The sequence below is a fragment of the Elephas maximus genome, chromosome 5 (genome assembly GCF_024166365.1).
Source record: "Elephas maximus indicus isolate mEleMax1 chromosome 5, mEleMax1 primary haplotype, whole genome shotgun sequence".
Classification (NCBI taxonomy): Eukaryota; Metazoa; Chordata; class Mammalia; order Proboscidea; family Elephantidae; genus Elephas; species Elephas maximus.
This window is the reverse complement of record NC_064823.1, coordinates 2,225,207-2,250,832: the sequence shown is the minus strand read 5'-3', so window position 1 is coordinate 2,250,832 and position 25,626 is coordinate 2,225,207. Positions and strand designations below refer to the sequence as shown.

At 41.8% G+C, this 25,626-nt stretch overlaps 1 protein-coding gene across 1 annotated transcript in view; it reads right to left on the bottom strand.

Annotated features, from left to right (window-relative positions):
* TBC1D9 (TBC1 domain family member 9) overlaps nt 1-25,626 on the bottom strand; it is a 146,495-nt gene that overhangs the window by 6,504 nt on the left and 114,365 nt on the right. The window contains exons 12-17 of the mRNA XM_049885237.1: nt 24,416-24,701; nt 24,001-24,130; nt 13,876-13,974; nt 13,630-13,698; nt 6,964-7,204; nt 4,041-4,106 (exon numbers count right to left, since the gene is read on the bottom strand). Of these exons, the coding sequence (XP_049741194.1) occupies nt 4,041-4,106; nt 6,964-7,204; nt 13,630-13,698; nt 13,876-13,974; nt 24,001-24,130; nt 24,416-24,701 (891 nt within the window). The remainder of the gene's footprint in view (nt 1-4,040; nt 4,107-6,963; nt 7,205-13,629; nt 13,699-13,875; nt 13,975-24,000; nt 24,131-24,415; nt 24,702-25,626) is intronic.

The following is a 25,626-nucleotide window of genomic DNA, read 5'->3' as shown; positions in this document are numbered from 1 at the left end:
AACCTCACTACCTCCCCACTTATTCTGTCAGTGGTAGAACTGCTCCCCCTAGACTCACTCTCTCTCAAAATCCGTTTGTCCATGGGTTACCAAATGCTACTTATTATTCTACCTGCAGATGTCTGCTCTTTCCTATTACCACAGCTCATACGTCAAACAGGTAAATGACCAGAGAATCAAGCACATGCTGGTTCAGAGAAACAGTGTGAATGGTCATTATTCAGATTGTTCTTAGTGGCCAATGAGTGATCTGGTGTATCAAAAAGAGGCAAACAGCTTATGGCAAAATAGAGGTTTCATCCAAAAAGAAGAAAGGGTCAAAATCAAAACATTAACCCTACAACACCTACAAATGGAAAGAGAGTAGCAAAACAAGCTCGCAGGCACCAGAAGAAAGTAAATAATAAAAATTAGAGCAGAAATAAATGAAATAGAGAATAGAAAAACACTTGAAAGAACTAACACCAAAAGCTGGTTCTTTGAAAATATCAACAAAATCAATAAACCACTGGCCAGTTTGACAAAAGAAAAACAGGAGAGGAAGCAAATAACCCGAATAAGTAAATGAGATAGGCAATATCAAAACAGACCCAATTGAAATTAAAAGAATCCTAATGAATACTAGGAAAAATTTTACTCCAATAAATTTGAAAACGTAGAGGAAATGGACAAATCTCTAGAAACACAATATCTACCTAAACTAACACAGACAGAGAACAACTAAATAAACCTATAACAAAGGAAGAGATTAAAAAAGGGGTAATTAAAAAACTCCCAACAACAACAAAAAAAGCCCTGGCCCTGACAGCTTCCCTGGAGAAGTCTACCAAACCTTCAGAGAAGAGTTAACACCAGTACTGTTAAAGGTATTTCAGAGCATAGAAAAAGACAAATACTCCCGAACTCATTCCTATGAAGCCAGCATAACCCTGACACTAAAACCAGGCAAAGACACCACAAAAAAAGAAAACTACAGATCAATATCTCTCATGAATATAGACGCAAAAATCCCCAACAAAATTCTAGCCAATAGACTTCAACAGCACGTCAAAAAATAATTCACCATGACCAAGTGGAATTCGTATCAGATATGCAGGGATGGTTCAACATTAGAAAAACAATCAATATAATCCATCACATAAATAAAACAAAAGACAAGAACCACATGATCTTATCAATTGATATAGAAAAAGCATTTGACAAGTCCAACACCCATTCATGATAAAAACTCTGAGCAAAATAAGATAGAAGGGAAATTCCTCAACATAATAAAGGGTACTTATACAAAGCCAAAAGCCAACATTATCCTTAATGGAGAGAGTCTGAAAGCATTACCCTTGAGAATGGGAACCAGTCAGGGATGCCCTTCAACACTCTTATTCAACATTGTGCTGGAGATCCTAGCCAGAGCAATAAGGCAAGAAAAAGAAATAAAGGGCATGCAAAATTGGTAAGTGAGAAGTATAAGTATCCCTATTTGCAGGTGATATGATCTTATACACAGAAAACTCCAAAGGGTCCACAACAAAACTACTGGAACTAATAGCAGATTTTGGCAAAGTATCAGGATACAAGATAAACATACAAAAATCAGTTGGATTCCTCTACACCAACAAAGAGAACGTCGAAATGGAAATCACCAAATCAATACCATTTAGAATAGCCTCTAAGAAGATAAAATACTTGGGAATAAATCTAACCAGAGAAGGAAAAGATGTACAAAGAAAACTACAAGATGCTACTGCAAGAAACCAAAAGAGACCTACATAAGTGGCAAAGCTCAACATTGTGACAATATCAATTCTACCCAAAGTGATCTACAGATACAACGCAATCCTAATCCAAATTCCAATGACATTTTTTAATGAGATGGGGAAACAAATCACCAACTTCATATGGAAAGGGAAGAGGCCCTGGAGAAGTAAAGCATTACCAAAGAAGAAGAACAAAATGGGAGGCCTCACACTACCTTATTTTAGAAATTATCATACCACCATGGTAGTCAAAACAGCCTGGTGCTGGTACATAGACCAATGGAACAGAACTGAGAATCCAGATGTAAACTCATCCACATATGAGCAGCTGATATTTGACAAAGGTCCAGTGTCAGTTAATTGGGGAAAAGATAGTCTCTTTAACAAATAGTGCTGGCATAACTGGATATCCCTCTGCAAAAAAATGAAACAAGACCCATACCTCACACCATGTACAAAAACTAACTCAAAATGGATCCAAGACCTAAATATAAAATCTGAAATGATAAAGATCATGGATGAAAAAATTGGGACAATGCTAGGAGCCCTAAAACATGGCATAAACAGAATATAAAACATAACTAACAACGCACAAACACCAGAAGAGAAGCTAGATAACTGGGAGCTCCTAAAAATCAAACACTTATGCTCATCAAAAGACTTTACCAAAAGAGTAAAAAGGACAACCTACAGACTAGGCAAAAATTTTTGGCTATGACGTATCTGATCAGGGTCTAATCTCTAAAATCTACAAGATACTGCAACACCTCAACAATAAAAAGACAACCCAATTAAAAAATGAGCAAAGGATATGAACAGACACTTCACCAAAAAAGACATTCAGGCGGCTAACAGATACATGAAGAAATGCTCACGATCATTAGCCATTAGAGAAATACAAATCAAAACTACAATGATATACCATCTCGCCCCAACAAGGCTACCATTAATCCAAAAAACAAAATAATAAATGATGAAGAGGTTGGGGAGAGACTGGAACACTTGTACCACATGATCCAGCAATTCCACTCCTTGGCATGTATCATAGAGAAATAAGAGCCATCACACGAAATCAACAGATGAACGGATAAACAAATTATGGTATATTCACACAAGGGAATACTATGTAATGACAAAGAACAGTGATGAATCCTCGAAACACCTCACAACATGGATGAATCTGGAAGGCATTATGCTGAGTGAAATTAGTCAGTTGCAAAAGGGCAAATATCATATGAAACCACTATTATAAGAACTCAAGAAAAGGTTTAAACAAAGAAGAAAACATTCTTTGACGGTTATGAGGGTGGGGAGGGAAGGAGGGGGAAATTCACTAACTAGATAGTAACTAGATAGTAGACAAGAATTATCTTAGGTGAAGGGAAGGCCAACACGTAATACAGGGGAAGTCAGCACAACTGAGCTAAACCAAAAGCTAAGAAGTTTCCTGAACACAACCAAACACTTTGACGCACAGAGTAGCAGGGGTGGGGGCCTGGGGACCATGGTTTTGGGAGACATCTAGGTCAACTGGCATAACAAAGTTCATTAAGAAAATGTTCTGCATCCAACTTCGTGGAGTGGTGTCTTGGGTTTTAAAGCTTGTGAACAGCTATGTAAGATGCATCAACTGGTTGCAACTCACCTGGAGCAAAGAAGAATGAAGAACACCAATGACACAAGGAAGATATTAGCCCGAGAAACAGAAAGGGTCATCAGCCTGAGACCAAAAGAACTAGATGGTGCCTGGCTACCATCAGTGATTGCCCTAACAGGGAACACAACAGAGAGTCCCTGACAGAGCAAGAGAAAAGTGGGGTGCAGAACTCAAGTTGTAGTAAAAAGACCAGACTTAGTACTGTCAGTCTGAGACTGGAGGAACCCCCAGAAGACATGGGCCCCAGAACTAAAACCATTCCCGAAGCCAACTCTTCAGACAAAGATCAGACTGGACTATAAAACATAAAATAATACTCGTGAAGAGTATACTTCTTAGTTCAAGTAAATACAGGAGACTAAATGGACAGCTCCTGTCTGGAGGCGAGATGAGAAGGCAGAGAGGGACAGGAGCTGGCTGAATGGACACGGGAAACCCGGGGTAGAAAGGGGAGTGTGCTGTCACATTATAGGGATTGCAACTAGGGTCACATAACAATATGTGCATAAATTTTTGCATGAGAAATTAACTTGAGTTATAAACTTTCACCTAAACAACAATGCAAAAAAAAAATAGAGGTTTCGGGTCAGCTCATGGTTACATCACATATGCTGCTCGGTGTCACTTACCAGGTAAGACGTGCATCTTGTACAGAAGTTTGAGTTTCTCTGTGAGGTCCCCGTGGCATGCAGCACCTGGAAGTCACAAAACTACCAACATGAAACACTGTCGGTAGGTAACCCCGCCAGGCTTAGAGCTCCCCCTGAAAAGGTTACATTTTATAGACTAAAAAATAACAGCGTGACAGAAGGTCTGGCCAGAAAATGTTTGGATTAGGAGCTCAGGCTCTGGAGCCAGGATGCTGTTCTTGGCTGCCATGGAATCAGCCCCTCACTCATGGTGACCCCATGTACAATGAAGGAATTACTGCCTGGTCTTGCACCATTCCCATGATCGGTTGTGGATCAGACATTTGTGATCCATAGGTTTTCACAGGCTGATTTTTTTTTTAGAAGTAGATTTCCAGGCCTTTCCTCCTAGTCTGTCTTAGTCTGGAAGTTCTGCTGAAACCTGTTCAGCATCATAGCAACACACAAGCCTCTGCTGACAGACAGGTGGTGGCTGCACAAGAGGTGCATTGGCTAGGAATTGAACCTGGGTCTCTCCCATGCCAGGCGAGAATTCTACCACTGAACCACCACAAAAAAACCCGACCAAACCCACTGCTGTTGAGTTGATTCTGACTCATAGCGACCCTATAGGACAGAGTAGAACTGCCCCATAAAGTTTCCAAGTAGTGCCTGGTGGATTTGAACTGCTGACCCTTTGGTAGCACTTAACCACTATGCCACTAGGGTTTCCTGAACCACCACATCAAGTTTCAAATCCTTTGTACTTACTATGTGATCTGAACTAAATATTCATATTTATTTTTGTCACTTGTATTCTTATTGACCCAATGGCAGTTTTTTTTTATTCTTATCCAAAGATAACTTTTTTAAAAGTCCCCTCTTTGATATCAGTGATTGCCTTGGGGGCAGAAGAGATTAAAGCAGGGTCACAGGGGTCTCTAGCCTTATCAGTATCATTTCATTTTATTTTTTTAGTAAGGAGAATGTATTAGTAAAAATTAATACCCCTCCAAAAAAATATTCCTTTTTTCAGTCCTCAGAGCCCTGCTGGCACAGTGGTTAAGAGCTCGGCTGCTAACCTGAAACCCGGTGGGGCAGTTCTACTCTGTCCTATAGGGTTACCATGAGTTGGAATCAACTTGACGGCAACAGGTTTGGTTTTTGGCTTTTGCAGTCTTCAGCATGAAGCAGCAGGGAAATGATGAGCCTTCAAGACAAACAGCCTCCAACTGAATCCTGGGTCTGTCAGGTACTAAACTGTGCCTTTCAGTTCAGTTAACAGATATTTATTGACTGGCTAAACGTTAATGTCCTAGCAAGTCACTTAACTTGTTTGAGCCTCCATTTCTTTACCTGAAACCAGGGATAATAACAGTAAGCAAGGAGGTAATAAAGCATGTTAACAATAACACAAACTGCCCGCAGGGTGCCTGGACTACAAATCCCAGCTCTATCACTTTGTACTTGTGTCCCTTTCTAAAAAAACAAAACCCATTGCCATTGAGTTAATTCCACCTCATAGCCACCCTATAGGACAGAGCAGAACTGCCCCATAGGGTTTCCAAGAAGTGGCTAGTGGATTCGAACCCCCGACCTTTTGGTTAGCAGTGGCGCTCTGAACCACTGCACCACCAGGGCTCCTGTGTGTGCCTTTAGGTAAGCTAAATTCACACAAAGAATTAGGACAGTACCTGGCACAGAGTAGATGCTGTTTAAGTGCCAACTATCATTATTATTAATGCCTCAAAGGGTTGTTGTTTGGATTAAATGATCTAATACAAGTTCTAAAACATCCAGAACAGGGCCTGCACTCAAAAAATGCTAACCCCCCCAACCCCCAATCTTTTAAGCACATACATGAAAGCTTTCTAGAAGTAATTTTTTTAAATCATCATTTTCTTCTGGCCTGTAAGTCCTCCAGACTTTATTAGCAGTTTAGGGCACCCTCTGGAGTCATGGTTGGAGATGTGCCTGACCCTCATCTTTCCTTGGGTGTGTCGTTTTTAAGTACACGGCCCAGGGCTGCAGAGCACCACAATTAGAATAAAACAACTTTCCTTTCCAGTGTATTCTGGCAGTCTGACATAATGCTTGTTTCATTCACAACCTCGCGTTGGTTAGAACAAACTCTAGCACCATGTAGCTTTTTTTGAAAAATCACAATTGGAACAAGAATCCAGTAAAGAATTTAAGGCAGTAAACAAGTCAAATGAGAGTCTAACATGAAGCCACCCGCAGGAGGCTTGTCTCAAGATCGATGGACCTTCCTCTGGGCAACAAGGAGGAAAAAGGCTTCTACTCAGGGTGCAGAGCTGTTGCGGCTTTTCAGCCCTATGATATAAACACTGGGAAATGTTTTTATGAAATGTTATGACAATTTACATAGATATACATAGAGTCCTATACATATATACATATACATATATATATATATGGAGCAGCTTTATATGGAGCCCTGGGGGTGCAAGTGGTTAGGAGCTCAGCTGCTAACCAAAAGGTTGGCAGTTTGAATCCACCAGCTGCTCCTTGGAAACTCTGTAGGGCAGTTCTACTCTGTCCTGTAGGGTCACCCTGAGTTACAATCCACTCCACTCAACAGCAATGGGTTTGGTTCTTGTAATGTTTTCAGTGTTTAAGTTTGCATTTTATGGTCTTGCAAATTCTCTGATAATGTGCTTTTAACTAGCATTGAGGGCTAATGTGGAAGGCAATGATTTATCCATATAATAGATCTATTAAGTAAAAACAAATTTTACAATCAGTTTGCAAACCTTGGTATGTGGTTCACTGTCTTCTCAACCCAATCCTCTGAGGCAGTACAGGCTGTGGCCCTGGGGGCAGTGCTGATGACCACCAGGGTTACCATCCCATTGCCCACCTCCCCTAAACCCCCAGCTCTGCAATAACACTATGTACTTACTTAGCCCCGAGACAAACTCTCGGAAGTTAATCAGAGAGTCTCCATTTTCATCTAATAGCTGGAACAGGCGTGAGGCCAGCACATCGGAGTGGGTTCCACATGCCCAGGGGAAGAGGAGAGCAAACATCCCCTTGAACTGCTCAAAGTCAATGCGATACTGCTCCAGGTAAGGCAGGCTGGGGTCATGCCGGTCCAGTGCATTGCTGCTCCCGCCCCAGTAGCAGCTGGTTAGATGTTCCGCCTGAAAAAATGAAAGAACAGAATGGTTACTGAGGACTCTATCTCACAGCGAATATCAGGAAGAAAAGGCCCATCTCTAAGTGTGGAGAACGGCTTTATGTCAACCTGTGTGCATCCCCTGGAGTGGTGCTCTGTTCTCATGGCCCGTCTGTGTCTTCTCATTGTACATATATCTCCACCTGACCACTCCCCCACCAACTCCATGGCAACAATTTCTGCAGTTTATATCAGCATAAAGGATCCTGTTCCTTTACTGAAGTAGGTGAAGAAAGAAATGAAAACACTCCCTTCTTCTCCCCCTTATACACATATTCACAAATACTTTTAGGAAATAATTCCTATAAAGAGGGACAAAACAATTTTTTTTTTTTTAATTTAAAAGAAATAAATAGAACATTAACCTGAAAAAGATTTCTAGTTTAGGTAATCTTATATAAGGTCACCTAGCCAGTTAATTAGTGAATGAAAAATCATGATGAGATTTTGGGTTTCCTGATTCCCAGTTTAGTGTCCTGTGTTTATACGTAACACCCTGCCTTCCTTGGTCACTGAAACCACATATTATCATAGCCATACGGTATTCAATCCACAAATGTGTGGTCTTCCTAGTTCACACATCTGCATATAGTTCTAGAGAAATTATTAGTAGGTTATGAATAGATACATAGATAGATATGCCAAGAGGTGTGGGAGGGTGTAAGGGAGCACACCCACCGACAGATACAGGTTTGGTGGTAGATAATTCTACACACATGACTTTAGGTGCTCCTCATATATATTAATATAGACAATAGAGCATACAAGGGGCACAGTCAGGGAAAACTCTTAGACATAACCAAATACCTCATGGGATGAAGTTCCTAGGCTCGAAGGCAAGGGACCATAGACTCAGGGAACATCTACATCAACTGGCACAGCATAGTTCATATAGACAGTGTTCTGCATTCTACTTTGGTGAGTAGTGTCTGGGGTCTTAAAAGCTTTCGAGCAGCCATGTAAGATACAACTATTGGTCTCCTCCCACCCAGAGCAAAAGAGAATGAAGAAAACCAAAGACTCAAGGGAGCAATTAGTCCAAAGAATCCCGAGATTAGAAGAACTAAATGGTGCCCAGTTACCACTGCATCACAACAGAGTGTCCCAGACAGAGCTGGAGAAAAATACAGAAAAATCAAATTCACAAAAAGTACTGGACTTACTGACCTGACAGAGACTAGAGGAACCCCTGAGACTTAGTCACCCTTCTAACTTGTATCTGAAGCCACTCTTAGAGACCACCTTCTAGCCAAATCATAGACAAGTCCATAAAATAAATAATAACACCTGAGAGAAACACGCTCCTTAGAACAATCAATTATAAGAGATCAAAAGGGCAACATTTGCCCAAAAACAAAGATAAGAAGGCAGGAAGGGGTAAAAAACCAGGATGAAAGGAAAGGTGGAAACTCAGTGTGGAAATAGGGAGAGTGCTGATGCATTGTGGGAAATGGAAACAAGCAATGAAACACGGACAAACTATCGAATGGGAATCTAATTTGCTCTGTAAACTTTCATCTAATGCAGAATTAAAAAAAAAATTATTAGTAGGAATCACTTTGGTGAGGAGAACAGAGATTTAGGTCCAGCAAAGAGCTTGCTGTTTCTGTGCTTGGAAACAAGGCACCTCTTTATTCATGAGATCATACTGACTGGTAGAAATACATGCCCCACCCTAGGAAGACTGAAAAATAAAGCAAAAAGGTCTGGGAGGACAGACAGACAGACAGACAGACAGACACACACATACATCTAGAGTTAGCTCTGGGTGGTAGGTGGTGGAGATAGGAGGGGCATGAAAACGTAGACTTTATTTTTACTTTATTCTCTCTTTTTTTTTCTCTATTGTATTGTTTATTTTACTACATACATGTATAGCTATTGCAATAGAAAAAAAAAAGCACTTTCAAAAACAGATCTTTCCCTTTGCCTTTGCCAAGCGGGGGAAGGGGTTCCGAAAAACGGAGCAGGGGAAGTCAGTTGTGAGTGTGTAATCTTCCAACCTGCCCCAGGGCTTCCAACAGGTTCATTCAGGTTTGAACCCCTCCTGATAATTTGCATGTCTAACAAGTTCCCTGCTGAGACTTTGCATTTCCACCCCAGCTATGGTGGTGCAGTGGTTAAGAGCTGCTAACCAAAGGGTCAGCAGTTAGAATCCACTAGCCACCCCTTGGGCAGTTCTAATTTGTCCTACAGGGTCCCTAAGAGTCAGAATCAACTTGATGGCAACGGGTTTGATTTTTTTTTTTTTGGTAGTCGATCAGGGAGCCCTGGTGGCACAATGGTTAAGAGCTCAGGCTGTTAACCAAAAGGTCAGCAGTCTAACAGATGGCAGTGGGCTTGGTAGACAGCCAGAACTCTCATATATCTCAGGCATATCTTGAATAATAACAATGACAGCTCTTTATTCAAAGTCTTTTCCATGATTATCTCATACAATCTTCTCAACAACCTTATGAATTTGATACTATCACTATTATTCTCTCCATTTTACAGTTTTGGAAACAGACTTTGACAGGTTAAATAAACTGCCCAAGGGTATGCAGCTTGTAGGTGAACTGGAACCCTAGGAAGTAAAATTCAGGAGTCAAGCCCTAGACCTTTCATCCTGACCTAACTAAACGTCATATAAACAGTTCAAAAGTGAAAACGCATCCCCTCGACTTTCTTTATTTTTTTCTATATAATTCTACATATTACCGTAGCTATTTGTTTTTTTGGTTTTGGTTGTTGGACTCTGAATCACCCAAACCGACACAGTAATGAAAATATTTGATTTGTCTCAATAATGAGACTATTTGATTATGCAGAACAATGAGATTATTCCTGAAACACTTTCACGGTGACTATGAAAAGACAAGCTGTGCAGGCCACCTCCCCCATTCCTCAATGAGGCCTAGAGACCCAGAGCCTGTAACAGAAAGACCAATTTGGGAAGAGCTCAAGAGAAACTTGGGCAAAGGGACCCTGAAGCACATTTACTCCAATTGTGCCTCAGGGTGGCAGCCTTTTACCTTTTCCCCCAAGTTTTACCCTATTGTCCAAGCAGAAGGCACCTTGTCTTTGAATCTGAAGGAAGATGCCCAGAGATTGGCTCTATTAAGGGCTAAAACCCTGGAGGGGTTCCTGTCACGTAGTAATGACTCAATAATTGTTCACCACAAGCTTTCGGAAGGAGTCCACAACTGAAGGTTTTATCTTGGGTTCTACAGTACCAGGCACTCCTTCTCATCCCTGACACCAACCAATGGCCGTGGCTTCTTTCTTGGGGTGCTCAGTAGACTTGGGGAACTTATGTTTCTTGACATACTCTTAGGGCAGGGTTTTTGAGTTTAAGAAAAACTTGCTTTCTTGAGGCATAAAGTTAGTCTCTGAGTACAAACGACATACCTGGTACCTGAAGAAGCAAACAGCAGATAGTGCTCTGCCCAGGTAAGTCACAGCTTCAGCAATTTCTGAAGCTGGTACTTCCATACAACCTTTTGGTGTCTTCCAAAGTGTGCCTCCTCTTCCTATGTCATTGCCCTTTCTATTATCTACCTGAGATAGTTAAGATTGTGTGTCATCTTGGCTGGGTCATCATTCTTAGCGTTTATATGTGATCACTCCCATGATGGGATCTGCTGTGCAGTGGTTAAGAGCTGCTAACCAAACGGTCAGCAGTTAGAATCCACCAGCCACCCCTTGGGCAGTTCTAATTTGTCCTACAGGGTCCCTAAGAGTCAGAATCAACTTGATGGCAATGACATAGGAAGAGGAGGCACACTTTGGAAGACACCAGAAGGTTGTATGGAAGTACCAGCTTCAGAAATTGCTGAAGCTGTGACTTAACTGGGCAGAGCACTCTCTGCTATGTGCATCTTCAGGTACCAAGTATGTCGTTTGTACTCAGAGACTAACTTTATGCCTCAAGAAAGCAAGTTTTTCTTAAACTCAAAAACCCTGCCCTGCCAATCAGCTGAAAGGGAGTTTCCTTGGGCGTGTGGCCTGCATTCAAATATAAGCAGACATTTTGGCTTTTTGCTTGTACTGGATCCTGCGGCCACCTCCTGTTCATCTGACCTCTGGTTCGTGGGACTTGAGCTATCAGCTTATCTGCTGATTTTGGAATTGGTTGATATTCACAGCCTGCGAGCGGGAGGCCTGCTCTCCAACCTGCGGATCTTGGGTTTGCCAGCCCCTGCAGCTACGTGAATTAGGAGAAGCCTTGTGGTCTTGCCTGCCAATCCTGGGATTTGTTGATCGTCATAGTCTGTGAGCAAGAGCCCTCCTCTTTGACCTGCCGAAGTTGGGTTCACCAGCCTCTGTGGCTACGTGAATCAAGAGAGGCCTCTATCCTGATCCACGGACTTAGGCCGTTCCAGCCTCTACAACTGCCTGAGTCATTTCCTTGATATAAATCTCTCTCTATATATTTATATGCTTTACTGGTTTTGCTTCTCTAGAGAACCCAGCCTAAGACACTACCCATGGTCTTGCTGCCTCCAGCTATTACTCCTGTTCAGTTCATTTACCCCAGAATCCTGCCCTCTTTCCTGGCTGACTTGTGAAACAGATCTCCTCTAGTCTTTAGCAGCCCTTTAAAATCCGAGGTTATTTTGGTCATAGTTGGATCATTATATCTTTCTTCTATGAACTAAAGAGGGACCCTTTCCTTACTGATAACTAATTTACAATGAGCAACTGGCTCCAGGTGCTTAATCAACAGGTACGAATAAAACGTTAATGATATGATTCACTGGAGGCTTCGCCCTCAAGTGCCACATGGAGGCTGGTGGGGCCGCTGTTGTTCACTCTGTTGGCAATGCTGCTGCTGCTGCTACATACAGAGAGCGCATTACTAACTATGAAAGCTCAAAGATCTCCATCTCTCTGGGCCTCAGTTCCCCCGTAAGAAGCATGCGGGAGCTGTACAATTTTGATAACTGATCACTGATTTATCTATTTATTCAACAGACATGACTGGAATGCCTGCTAGAAGAGAGGCACAATAGTAGACACTAGGAAACAAAAGTAAATAAATCGGTGGCGCCCTCCAGGAGCTCCCAGGCAAGGAGGGAGTTAGTGAGAACACTCCTGCTATCACATTCTCTAATTCTCAAATCTATTTGTGTTTGACTTGGATATTTATGTTTCTTCCTGCACTATCTTTGCAGTGCTCAAAGCAGCTTAGTTCTGACAGTAAAAGATAGCATATACATAAAGCTACCCAGTTAGAGAGTGTGATAAAATTGGTACCTGCATAAAAGGCATCCTCCAGGCTCTTTTTTTGCCAATTGTCATATTTTACCTATGATGTTAACAGTTATGACAAAGATACTTTCTCTAAAAGAAAAAAAAATTATATGTTGCTTGATTTACTAATATAATACTTTCTCACTAAGGATCAAGGTTGCTATGGCTGAATTATAAAATAGACAGCACAGAAACTTAGCCAATTAAGCTTTTCCTAAACATTCCAAAAGCCTTACCCTTAATTTAGCTAGCTACATATTATTTCCTTTTAAGGGTGTTATACAGCTTAACGGAAACCCTGTGGTGTAGTGGTTAAGCGCTACGGCTGCTAACCAAATGGTTGGCAGTTCGAATCCTCCAGGTGCTCCTTGGAAACCCTGTGGGGCAGTTCTACTCTGTCCCATAGGGTTGCTATGAGTCGGAATCAACTCGACGGCACTGGGCTTGGTTTTGATTTTGGTATACAGCTTAATATAAAACCGTTGAGCCCATTGCTATGGAGTCGATTTCAGAGTAGAACTTGCCCCATAGGGCTTCCAAGGAGCAGCTGGTGAATTCGAACTGCTGACCTTTTGGTTAGTAGTCAAGCTCTTAACCACTGCGCCACCAGGGCTCCAAAGCTTAATATAGGAAATTAAAATTTACAATAATTTTAGGCAGAATTTAAACTTAATCACCATCATTCCGATGAGTGTTATAAAGTAATACCACATTTTCCTTGGTCCACGGAAACAAAATTCATATGGATTGGAAGAGAGCAAAAAAACCAACTTTATGTATAAGAATATGCTTATTTTTCATAGCGAGTACTCCAATTTTAAATTTTCAGCTCTATATTCTATTGGAGGAGCCCTGGTGGTGCAGTGGTTAAGTGCTCAGCTGGTAACCAAAAGGTCGGCAGTTCGAACCCATCAGCCACTCCATGGGAGAAAGATGTGGCAGTCTGCTTCCGTAAACATTACAGCCTTGGTAACCCTATGGGGGCAGTTCTACTCTGAAATCAATGACGATGAGTTTGGTTTTAGTTTATCTTCACACTTGTGCATGCTGAGACTCATGCTACCCTTAGCAACTTAACAGAAAAATAAAAACCTGAACTACTAAAGTGAATTCTTTGATCCTCTTGAATGTACATGAGTTTATTTTTAAAGTTACCTTGAAAAGAGCATAAAGTTCTTCCAGCTCATCGATGGTAAAGGAAGTTTCTGTCACGATGGTGCGCACCTGCAAAAATAATAAACACAAAGAATTTCACAAACTTAAAAAATGCCATATTGGGAAAATTCCTAACTTTCCTCTTTTAAACCATCTTCAGTTCTGTCAGAAAGGAATTTATGAGCCAGCACGAGCATGAAGAAGGATGGAGGAAGAAGGCCACATGCGAGTTCTCAAAGGACTTACCACATTCCGCTTCGTAGTATCCTCAAGTGTCTGGATCACCTTCAGTCTCTGTTTGAATCTCATCTGCTCAATCAAATCCGCCCGAATAGTGCCAAATTTCTGAAAAGAAGCCATATCAGTAGTTTTGAAAAATCTGCTAAAGCACACAGTGTCCGCAAAGTTGAAGGAGACGCAATCCTGACACATAGAGAGTCTGTCACATGACAGGCACTCTGGACTATGTCCTTATTTACATAAGAGGACTTTCTCCTGAATCTTAGCAGTTGAACTAAATTTCAAAAGCCAAGTGAGTCTTCTTAGAATCAATATTTTTTCAAGAGGGAGAGGGGGTTAAACAAGACTGTAAGGGCCATTTGTGCAGGAGGAAAAAAAAAGCTTTAAATGAAGAAGTATCTTGACAAGAAGAAAGGAAGTATCTAAGGCTAAATATTAGACTGGGAGGTTGGAAGAAACGTTTGTGTGAGGATTCCTTCTTCTCATATCTAATTCAAAACATTTGTCCTTCTGGTTCAGAAATCGATGGTATATGTCACTGGATGGCAGACACTGTGGGCTAGCTATCCCTTCAAACTCCAAAACGCCTGGTGCAGCCTAGATAGTTGTTGAACTAAAATTCAAAAACCAAACGAGTCTTCCTATCCGAAGGTAGAGAAAGAATGTAAGCTCTTAGTCTCTTTTAGTGATGCAAAAACAAAACAAAACAAAACAAAACAAAGAAATTCTGTTTAAAGCATGAAAATTAACCCCTGGAAGCAATGACAGCAATGGAATGGTTATATTTAAAAGATAAAAGAAAAGCTGACAGACAGTTACCAAGTTTCTAGGGTACATTTCAACATTCAGTGCTGTTTAATATTTAAAATCACAGATGTTAACGGCAGTAGGTGCCCGTTGCCGTCAAGTCGAATCCAACGGCAGTAGCTACCACTACGTAAAAGTGAGCCCAGACATCTCTAGAAATGTTTCCTTTAAAAGTACATGGTGGTTGAACACTTAAGGTTAAACTTTAATGTGAAAGGTCCTCATGAATTAAATAGTTGATTTGATTTTTAACATTAATTGATTTTAAAACAACAACAAAATTAGGTTTGTAAAGCTGACTTTTTCATTATGTGGCTTTTGAAATCTAGCTCTAGACATAGTGTTGAGAGGTATTTGGGGGAGGGTGTAAGTAGGTTTTGAAGAGGTTGAGTAGGTGGGCAAGGATGTGGTCAACCAGTATCTCATGGGCTGCTGGGGGGAGTATTAATTTGTACAACCATTTTGGAAATCTGTCTGGCAACATCCACTAAATCCAAACAGATATAAACCTATGACCCAGACATTCCACTCCTAAGTATATAACCAAAGAAAAGTGTATATATATATATTTTTTACCGAAAGACATGTAATGACTCAAATTGTCCAGGTAACTAGATTCTGGCCAGTAGGTTGTGAGTAGAAGTAATGCAAGCCCCTTTTGGAGGGGCTCTGACTGAATGAAATGCTAAAAAAAGGGCAAACAAAAGCTGGCTCAGTATAGCCTGTATATCCAAAACAAGGGCCAAAGCCAAAACCAAATCCATTGCTGTTGAGTTGATTCCGACTCATAGCACTATATAGGACAGAGTAGAACTGCCCCATAGCATTTCCAAGGAGCACCTGGTGGATTTGGACTGCCAACCCTTTGGTTAACAGCCGTATCACTTAACCACTACACCACCAGGGTTATAATCCCTTCTCTCAGCCATTGCACGTTTCAGTTCCACGCAAAGACTAATTCACTAATGTAATGACAATACTTTTTCCAGCAAATAGAATTTAGTGGTGGGGAGTCTAAAATTATTTTAATTTTCTTTAAAATTTCCCCTTCCTTAAACAACAAATGAAATTATCCATCCTCATTCTCCTCTCCAACTCACTTTGTATCTGAATGTTTCTGTGGGTTATTTCTAATTTTCCAGTCTAATTTTTTACCTCGTAAATTTCTAACCTTCCTTTTATGAGTAGAGAGGCTATTTTCAAAGCAGGTAGTAGTTCCTCTTTCTCTGCTTTGCTCCCCTAGTTACTGGTACCCACTATGCAGCCCTTCATTTCTTACAGACATTCCCTTTCTCTCCCCCACAGATTGGGACATTGAGCAAATGGCTCATATAGAGGGATCAGGTGGAGATGACTCTGCCCCAAATTCCAAATCTATATTCTCTGGCCTCTCACAGCCCCACCATCATTCCTGAATGGAAGAGCTCTCCTAGGCAGCCTCTTGGTGGTTTACTCTATCTTTCAAAGCTTTCCCTTGTGATGCTGAGAAGATAGATTAAAAAAAAGACCACGAGGCCCAAGCTCGATCAAGTTCAGTAGGCTCCTCCTTTCTCAATCCTTCAAGGAAGACTTTAAATACTTAAATGTTGTTCCAGAATGCAAGCAAACAAAAAAACAAACTCATTTTAAACCATAAGGCCCGTGGAATGATTCTGAACAAGTCTGCACGCCATACTGAAATTTACTGAACAAAAAGGCATCATTTCCAAGATGCAACAGCCATAATTTATTTCTGTTTTTAAATAAGACTAAATGACCCAAATTATGCTCAAAATGTCTCTTAAATATCTCTTAATTCGTGGGGAACTTATTCTCCTGGCATACAACACGGGTTCATTACTGCTGTCCTGACAACTGAGCACCATTCACAATGTAGATTCCTTCCTTTAATCAGAAAATCTACAAAATATCCAACGTATCGAGGCTCAGCCTTGGAAGAGTGGGTTGGGGAAGAGAGAAGTTGGGTAGAATATTACTCTTTGGACACGTAGTTATGGGAGGCAGAGACCAAGAGGTGGGAGAGGGAATCTCAGATACAATAAAGAGCATTTTCCCTAAACCTCACCCTGCTGGCTCCTATGGCAGTAGAAGAATCTGTCAGCACATGTGTACGTGTGTTGGTGGTGGGAGTAGATGTTCAGGAGGAAGAAGTAGGGCGAGGAGGGCAGGGGAGGAAGGAGAAGACAAAGAGGGACCAGGATATGAAGTCAGCGTGGCTTTTCTCCATGGAGCTCCATGTTCACTGAATAAGTTGACCCCTCTATGGTACTCTGACCTTTACAGAAGTCTCAATTCATGACAGTATTTTCATCCATGGAACACTCTCATAACTCTTTGTGAGAAAGCAGGCCTATATTTTAGTTTGTATGCACCTGTATTTATGATTGTATGCACCTCAAACAACAAACAAAATTATCCATTCTCATTTACTTCTCTTCTCCAACTCACTTTGTATCTGAATATTTCTATGGGTTATTTCTAATTTTCCGACCTAATGCCTTCTGATGCCCGTGCCTAGTGAGAAGGGATTAAGAGAAACGGTTGGCACATAAGGTAAATATGATGTTATCGTTAGTTGCATTAAGTCAGTTCTGACTCATAGCAACCTTATAAACAACAGAGCAAAATGTCACCTGTTCCTGTGCCATCTCTGTGATTGTTGCTATGTTTGAGACCACTGTTGCAGCTAATGTGTCAATTCATCTACTCGAGGGTTTCCCTCCTTTTCACTGACTCTCTACTTTACCAATCACGATGTCCTTAAGGTAAATATGCTTGCTACGAGAAAAAAATTTTTCTTTTAGACAGTTTCAATGTAAAATAATCTCATGTGAATTGACAGAGTATTAGCAGTAGCTTGACTATGCTGGTTAAGAGATAATAAATAACAAGCAGTACATTAAAGTAGACAGATCTAAGGTTTAAATCCCAGTTCAACATGCTAATGTGGGCAAGTTACTTAAGCTGTCTACACTGCCATTCTTCTACCCATAAAAGAGGCATAATAACAGCATATAACTCTCAGGCTTGTGATCATTAAATCTGATAAGCCAAGAAAAACCCTAAGCATGATGTCTAGTATCATTACATTTTTGCCTAGAATTCACTTTAAAGTTTACTCTAAAGAAGAGATCACAGACAGGCAGCAAGTAGGCTAATCAGTCCATGATGCGGTTTGCTTGGCCTAAGTAGTATTTTTAAAATTGGGACAATTCAAATAAAAATCAAAAGTGCTAGCAAAATGGGTCCTCATTCCAGGTGGCAAAGGTGTAGCAGGTCTTTGTTCTCTGGTATGGAGGCCCACCCTTCCCCAGTGTCTTAACCCCTTGTCTTTTCACTTACACGCATGGCCCATGTTGTTGTTGCTAGCTGCGGCTGAGTCGGTTCCGACTCTTAACAACCCCATAGGACAGAGCAGAACTGCCCCATAGGGTTTCCAAGGAGCGGCTGGTGGATTCGAATTGCTGACCTTTTGGTTAGCAGTCACACCTTTTAACCACTACACCACCAGGGCCCATAGCCCTATGAATTTGTGACTCTGCCTTAGAGCATTTTCTTTAAATATACGTCATTTAATGTGCAGTTCAGCCTCTACAAAGGAGACATGCTTTTGACAGCTGGGCATGGTGAAAGGGCACAGTTTCATAGCCAGATATGGAGGCAAGGCCCAGGTTTCACAGAAACCAATGAACCTCAGCTTCCTCATCAGCAAAATATGGAAAATAATTACTACCTCTTTGGGTTGGTGCAAGAATTTTATGCACTAAGTACATACGTTAAACAACTAGTACGGTTGTTGTTGTTAGGAGCCGTTGGGTCCATTTTTGACTCATAGCAACCCCATGTGACAGAGTACAGCTGCCTCATAGGGTTTCTTAGGCTGTGATCTCTAAATGAAGTAGATCACCCGGTCCTTCTCCCATGGAGCTGCAGGGTGGGTTCGAGCAGCTAATCTTTCAGTTAGCAGCCAAATCCTTAACCATTGAGCCACTAGGGCTCCTAGCATGGTTGCTCTTGTTATTCCTAGTATCGCCGACAAAAGAAGGAGGAGGAGGGGAAAAGCACGTATCTTTACATCAGGCAAAACTTGCTAATACTGTAACTAAGGTTCTATTAACAATTGGTCATAACTAAATTACAGGTTCACTTTTCTTTTTTGGTGGGATGAATGATGAATAAACTTTAAAAAATTAAACTTGAAGACCAAAGCTATGAATTAGCAAAAAATGCTATGCCAAAACTGGCCTTATCTGACAGAGGTACATCACGAAGGGCTTACGAGGGAAACGATACGCTGTCTGGGATTCGCCTTCACATACTTCAGGGGGAAAAAAGTACGGGAAGTTAGATAAAGCGAAGACTGCGAATAGGTGGTGGGTTCATGAAAATGCATTCTATTATCCTCCAGTACTGAGCTTGAAAATTTCTGTAGGTTAAAATAAATCAAGAAACAAAAATCATGCCAAATATTAATAATGTGTCCCCAGGACCCAGCGTGATCTCTGGCATAAGAAGGGCAACGAATAAAGATTTGCTGAATAAATGAACAGTTAAACATTTCTTGCCTCTCTTGGGTTTTCCCCACTGACGCAATCATAGCACCTTCTTTGCTAGTCTTCTGGGTGCACCCCGTGTGTGAGGCTCTGTGGTTTAACAGAGTCACACAAGAAGCAGCATCCCTGGGTGCAAACAATCCCTGACTCCGATTTATTCAGGGTACCAGCAGCTGCTGTCAAGCCGGTTCAGACTCATTGTCACCCGTGTGTGTCAGAGTGGAACTGTGCTCCAGTGTCCCAGCAGCTGCTGTCAAGCCGGTTCAGACTCATTGTCACCCGTGTGTGTCAGAGTGGAACTGTGCTCCAGTGTCCCAGCAGCTGCTGTCAAGCCGGTTCAGACTCATTGTCACCCGTGTGTGTCAGAGTGGAACTGTGCTCCAGTGTCCCAGCAGCTGCTCTCAAGCCGGTTCAGACTCATTGTCACCCATGTTTGTCAGAGTAGAACTGTGCTCCAGTGTCCCAGCAGGTGCTGTCAAGCCGGTTCAGACTCATTGTCACCTGTGTGTGTCAGAGTGGAACTGTGCTCCAGTGTCCCAGCAGCTGCTGTCAAGCTGGTTCAGACTCATTGTCACCCGTGTGTGTCAGAGTAGAACTGTGCGCCAGTGTCCCAGCAGCTGCTGTCAAGCCGGTTCAGACTCATTGTCACCCATGTATGTCAGAGTGGAACTGTGCTCCAGTGTCCCAGCAGCTGCTGTCAAGCTGGTTCAGACTCATTGTCACCCATGTGTGTCAGAGTAGAACTGTGCTCCAAAGGTCTTCAACGACTGGTTTTTCAGAAGCAAATCACCAGGCCTTTCTTCTGAGGCACCTCTGGGTTGAACAGGTTTAAACACCTTCTGAGAATTTGCATTTCTAACAAGCTCCCAAGAAGTTACACATAAAGAATCACCCAGGGATCTTGTTAAAATATAGACTCTGATTCAGTATATCTAGGGACAGAAATGCAAATTCTCAGCAGGAAACTTGTTAGAAATGCAAATTCTCACCAGGAGTTCAAACCAGAATGAACCAGTTCAAGGATCCGCTCTGAGTGGACTCCAACCCCCAACATTTCCGTTAGCAGCAACCACCCAGGGATCCATTCACTGAACAGGGAGCAGAAATAATGTATTTGAAGAAAAACTCCCCTCAGTTTCCAGTGGCAGTTGGGTGGCTTACCAATCAATTAGTGGTTTCAAATGACCAATTGACCTCACATTCATATGTACATCTCCAATATCACCTCCATTCTTTCCAGACAAGCCCCTTTGCTCTGGCTTTAAAGCTAGGGAAGTCTTATTTGGATCCTAACTAACACTTTCTAGCTGTGTGGCTTTGAACAGCTTGTTCAGCCTCTCTGGGTGGATGTGAACTGCCAACCTTTTGGTTAGTAGCCAAGTGCTTAAGTGTTTGCACCACCCAAGGACTCTCTCTACTTCTTGTGAAACTCTGTTAAAATCACAGAGCCTCACACACAGGGCACACACAGAAGGAAACTGTAGTCTCGGAATTTCTATACAATTCCTTTCAATGGGCTTGAGAGAAGTTAGAAGAAGAAAAATTTTCCCCTCAAGGCACTTAGGAAGTAAAGTTATCATCTCTATTCACCAGCTATACCAAATCAACATCTCTGGGCATCTCCTCAAAACAGCCAGCGGTCACACTTTAGTCCAATCCAGGTTGTAATCGGCTTCAGCGGTCAGAGGTCCCATTCTGCATCTAAGGAGTGACTTGCAGCCCTCGCTGACCTTTAGTGCTATGGTCACACTTTTTCTGACTTTGGCACTAGACCACCTGGGGAAGAACTTTAAGATACTTATTCTTGGGCTACATTCCCAGCAATTTGGATATAATTACTCTGGAATGGAGCCTGGGAATTTATAGTTTTCAAAGCTCTGCAGGTGATTTTAATGCACGATCGGGATTGAGAACCACCAGTCTAAGGGTTATCCCAAAAACCCATTGCCGCTGAGTCGATTCCAATTCATAGCGATCCTATAGGACAGAGCAGAACTGCCCCATAGTGTCCAAGGAGCAGCTGGTGGGTTCGAACTGTCAACCTTTTGGTTAGCAGCCAAGCTCTTAACCACTGTGCTACCAGGGCTCCATCTAAGGGTTAAGACCAAAAAAAGAAAACCAAACCTACTGCTGTTGAGTCGATTCTGACTCATAGCGACCCTGGGTGGCGTAGTGCTAACCAAAAGGTTGGCAGTTCAAATCCACCAGGCACTCCTTGGAAACCCTATGGGGCAGTTCTACTCTGTCCTCTACGGTCACTATGAGTAAGAGTTAAGAGGGGGAAAAAAGGCAGGTAAGAGGTTTGTGGTGTTCACTGTAGGTTGATCTAAGAAGGCAATGGAGAGTCACTGGAAAACTTATGAGCAGGGTGGTGATGCTTAACAGAAAAGAGAAAACAAAAACAAAACCGAGTTATCCTGTACTGAGAGACCAAGTGATGTAGGAGATGACATAATAAAAGGGTCTGTGTCCCTGGACAGAAGAAGGAAACTGCTGCCTAAGGCCATCAGGAAAGACCAGCTAGATAGGATGTAAATGGAAACCAGTCTTATCTCTAATCTCTTCTCTCATTAAAATGGGCAAAGTGCTGACCTTAGGGTGATGCTAGCTTATCTACTGATGAGAATAAAGCCTGAGGTTCCTTATACTAAGTTTTATTACTTCGTTCCAGAATTCTCTTAACAATAAAGGTTTTAGAGAATGCCTTTAGAAAAACAACCCTACAGGCATAATAGTAACCATTGTCTACAGCCACATGGGCTCTTTTTTCAGGAAGAATAACCATTCAGAATTTCTGACAGAGTATGAACCAAAACTCCTGGGACAACGATTCAAAAAAAAAAAAAATTGCATTATGATAATAACCATTTTTGAGAGAATGAAATGAAGCAGCCATTCTTCGTCTCTACTGGTGAAAATACAAATTGAGACAACGTTTATGGAAATTGAACAGTGTGTGTCAGAAGCCTGGAGATAATTCATATTTTTGATCTATTGCTATAAATCCATTTCTAGAACTCTAAGAAAATAATCAAAACCAAAACCAAACCCATTGCTGTTGAGTCAATTTCAACTCATAGCGACCGTATAGGACAGAGTAGAACTGCCCCATAGAGTTTCCAAGGAGCACCTGGTGGATTTGAACTGCTGACCTTTTGGTCAGCAGCTGTAGCACTTAACCATTATGCCACCATGGTTTCCAGAAAATAACCAGAGATGTGAAATTTACATGCAAGGTTATCACAGAATGCCATATAATACTGAAAAATCGGAAGTATTCGACGATACTGAGAATGTCCAACAAAAAGGGACTAGTTAAATAAATTTTGGTACCTCATTAAAGCAGAATACTAAGAATCTACCAAAATCCTGTCTTCAAACAATATTTAATATCTTAGAGAATGCTCGTGGTATATTTTAAGTGAAAAATAGAATGTTACAAAGCAGTATTTACTAGGACTTCATTTTTTAAATGTGTGGCGGCGCTCCTTAGAAACTCTATGGGGCAGTTCTACTCCATCCTATAGGGTCGCTATGAGTCAGAATCGACTCGAGGGCACTGGGTTTTTTTTATTGCATATATGAAAACATACTTGACAGGAATATGGTGAAATGCTCATAGATACAGTTTACTTTTTTCTTCATATTTTTCTACAGTTTCTACATTCCTACAATGAACATGCATTACTATTGTGATCCAAAAATCTAACAAAACGTTTTGTTTTTAAAGCATATGCAGTCTCAATGGAAAACTAAAAAATAAAAAATTACCAGTCTTTCTTTCATTCTGAGTTAAGAATACACATTTTTTTCTGACAAGGATTCTGGATCCATACCAATTTCTTTTTTTTAAAAAAAGCACTAAATTTTTGACTCCAAGAAAGACTTTTTCTGACCTTACCTCCTCCCTCACCGTTTTTCTTATTCGGGGTGTCGCTGGCTGGAATGCTGACAAGCACCAGTCATGCAATCCCAAAACATCTATGCATAGTGTGCTCAACAGGATATTCATCTTATCTCTTTCCAAAGGATCGTTTCTACAAAGGCTTGCCTAGCCAAGGATCAGGAAATGAAGAAACCATCTGGTGTGATGGGTACTGAGCCCTTGGGGCTCCATAAGCCACCACATGCTCTGGAGCACAAAGCACTTAGAAGCTCCTCAGTTCTATTCTGGGGTTCAGCATCAGATCAGGCTGAGCCTGGTTAACCATGGACCATAAAGCAACCCCTGCTCTCCACCCCAGCCCCAGGCCTAGCAGTTCTAGAGAAATCCTAGGACTCTTGTTTTGCTCTAGGATGTTACGGGGTGTTCTGAGTATCCTGGACTGAACAGGATTGGCTTGTCTACTTCAGAGAAGACCTAAGTACTTGGGATGAGACTTGGGAAGTAAACTGATTTGTGCAGGTCAAACTCCCCATACCTGCTCTCAACAACCCCTCCTCGGCCCACTGAGAGTTGAATCTGAGCTAGTACTAGATCAGGCTTCAAGGTGGACACAGCAAGGAACTGGAGGGCCATGGCTTGTCATGCCACTTGCTATCACAGTATTAGCCCCACGGGAAATCCTAGGCCCTATTCAGTGTCCATGTCTGATTTCCAGACCAGGGGCATCAGCTGGCAAGTAGCTGCGTACTTCTAGCAACTGGCCCTCACAATTTAAGAGGAAGTAGGTACACTCGTGGGAGAACCTGTTCCCTGGGTTAGCAATAGCAATGCACGACGCACAACCAGCTGAGCCCCCCACAGTGCTCTCAGGATGTCCTCACCTACCTCATAGGAAGTTCTGATGAGTCTGAAGATGTCTACCTGGGGGTAAGGTTCCACATCATCACTGAGCAGGGAGTGGAGGTGAGGAATGGGAGGCAGCGTGCTGTCTTTATTGGTCACACTGTCTAAGTACCTGGAAGGAGAAGTGAATCAGAAGTCACTGGGAGACTAATATGGCATTCCCCATCACAGTTCTCCACTCATTTTCTGAAAACTCTGCATTTTTAAAACAAAGGACTGGAATTTCCCTTAAGAACAGAATGAAATTCACTTAACCTCTAAATACAAAGCATATGAAAATAAATCCTCAGTCACAGAGCGAAATGGGCACCATGACTACCATCAAACCAATTAAGACGCATGAAACCCGTGAGAAATGTGCACAGGGTGGTTTTCAAAGCTGGGCTTAATGCAGTACCTTCCCAAAACGGTCATGGCCTCCCCATCATCCTTGCAGTTCAACAGTTTATCCACGTTTGCATCCAACACGGCCAGGGCCAACTGGAAGATCACTTTGATTCCTTCATAGAAGAAACAATCGACAACCACAACTGCACTCTCAAAGGGCATCACACTGAGAAATAGTGTGAGGAACCAAGACAGGGAGATGGTGGAAATCACCCCCAGATCCTGCATGCAGTCGTACAGCTGTGGGACATAGTCTCGGGCCAGTTCCTCGAAGACACCCTGGTCCACCAGAGCACCTGCATCATAGGTGGGCACAAAGAGGTAAAGGTTAGCCAGTGATGCCTTCTTACTGATGAACTCAACCAAACGAAGTGACTATAGTGTTATAGTTCCCAACTGTTTTTCTCTGCTGAGACAGAATTCTCATTCCTTTCTGCTAACTGCTCTGCTGGGCAATTAATCTATGTTACTAGACCAAGCTATCAGCTATGTTATCCAGCTCAGTCTCCAGATTCATCCTGGCTGCATCTTCTCTTTCTCTCTGGGGTCTTCCTGTCCTGCTTTCCCTACCATAAAGTAGCACTAACTTGCAGACTATAAGAGTTGTTCAAGTTTTTAGCACATACATCCAGTTACTGTGCTGGCAATATAATATTTGGTTAGGCCTGTAATGTATATCAAAGTAGCTCCAACCATTTCTTACTTGGAAAAAATATTGCTTATTTCAAAAAAATATTGTTTTGGTGGCACCTTAACAAGTTAAACATAGAGTTACCATAAGCCAAAACCACACCTGTCGCTGTTGGGTTGATTCCAACTTACAGCAACCCTACAGGACAGAGTAGAACTGCCCCATAGGGTTTCTAAGGAGTGGCTGGTGGATTTGAACTGCTGACCTTTTGATTAGCAGTTGAGCTCTTAACCACCGCACCAAAAGGACTCCAGAGTTGCCATATGACTCAGCAATTCCACTTCTATGTATATGCCCAAGAGAATTGAAAACATATGTTTATACAGAAACTCGTACATGAATGTTCACAGCAACACTATTCATAATAGTCAAAAGGTGGAAACAACTCAATCGCCCATCGCCAGACCAATGAAGAAACAAAATGTGGTCTTATCCATATAACGGAATACTATCCTACCATAAAAAGGAATAAAGTACAGATACGTGCTACGACATGCATGAATCTTGAAAGCATTATGCTAAGTGAAAGC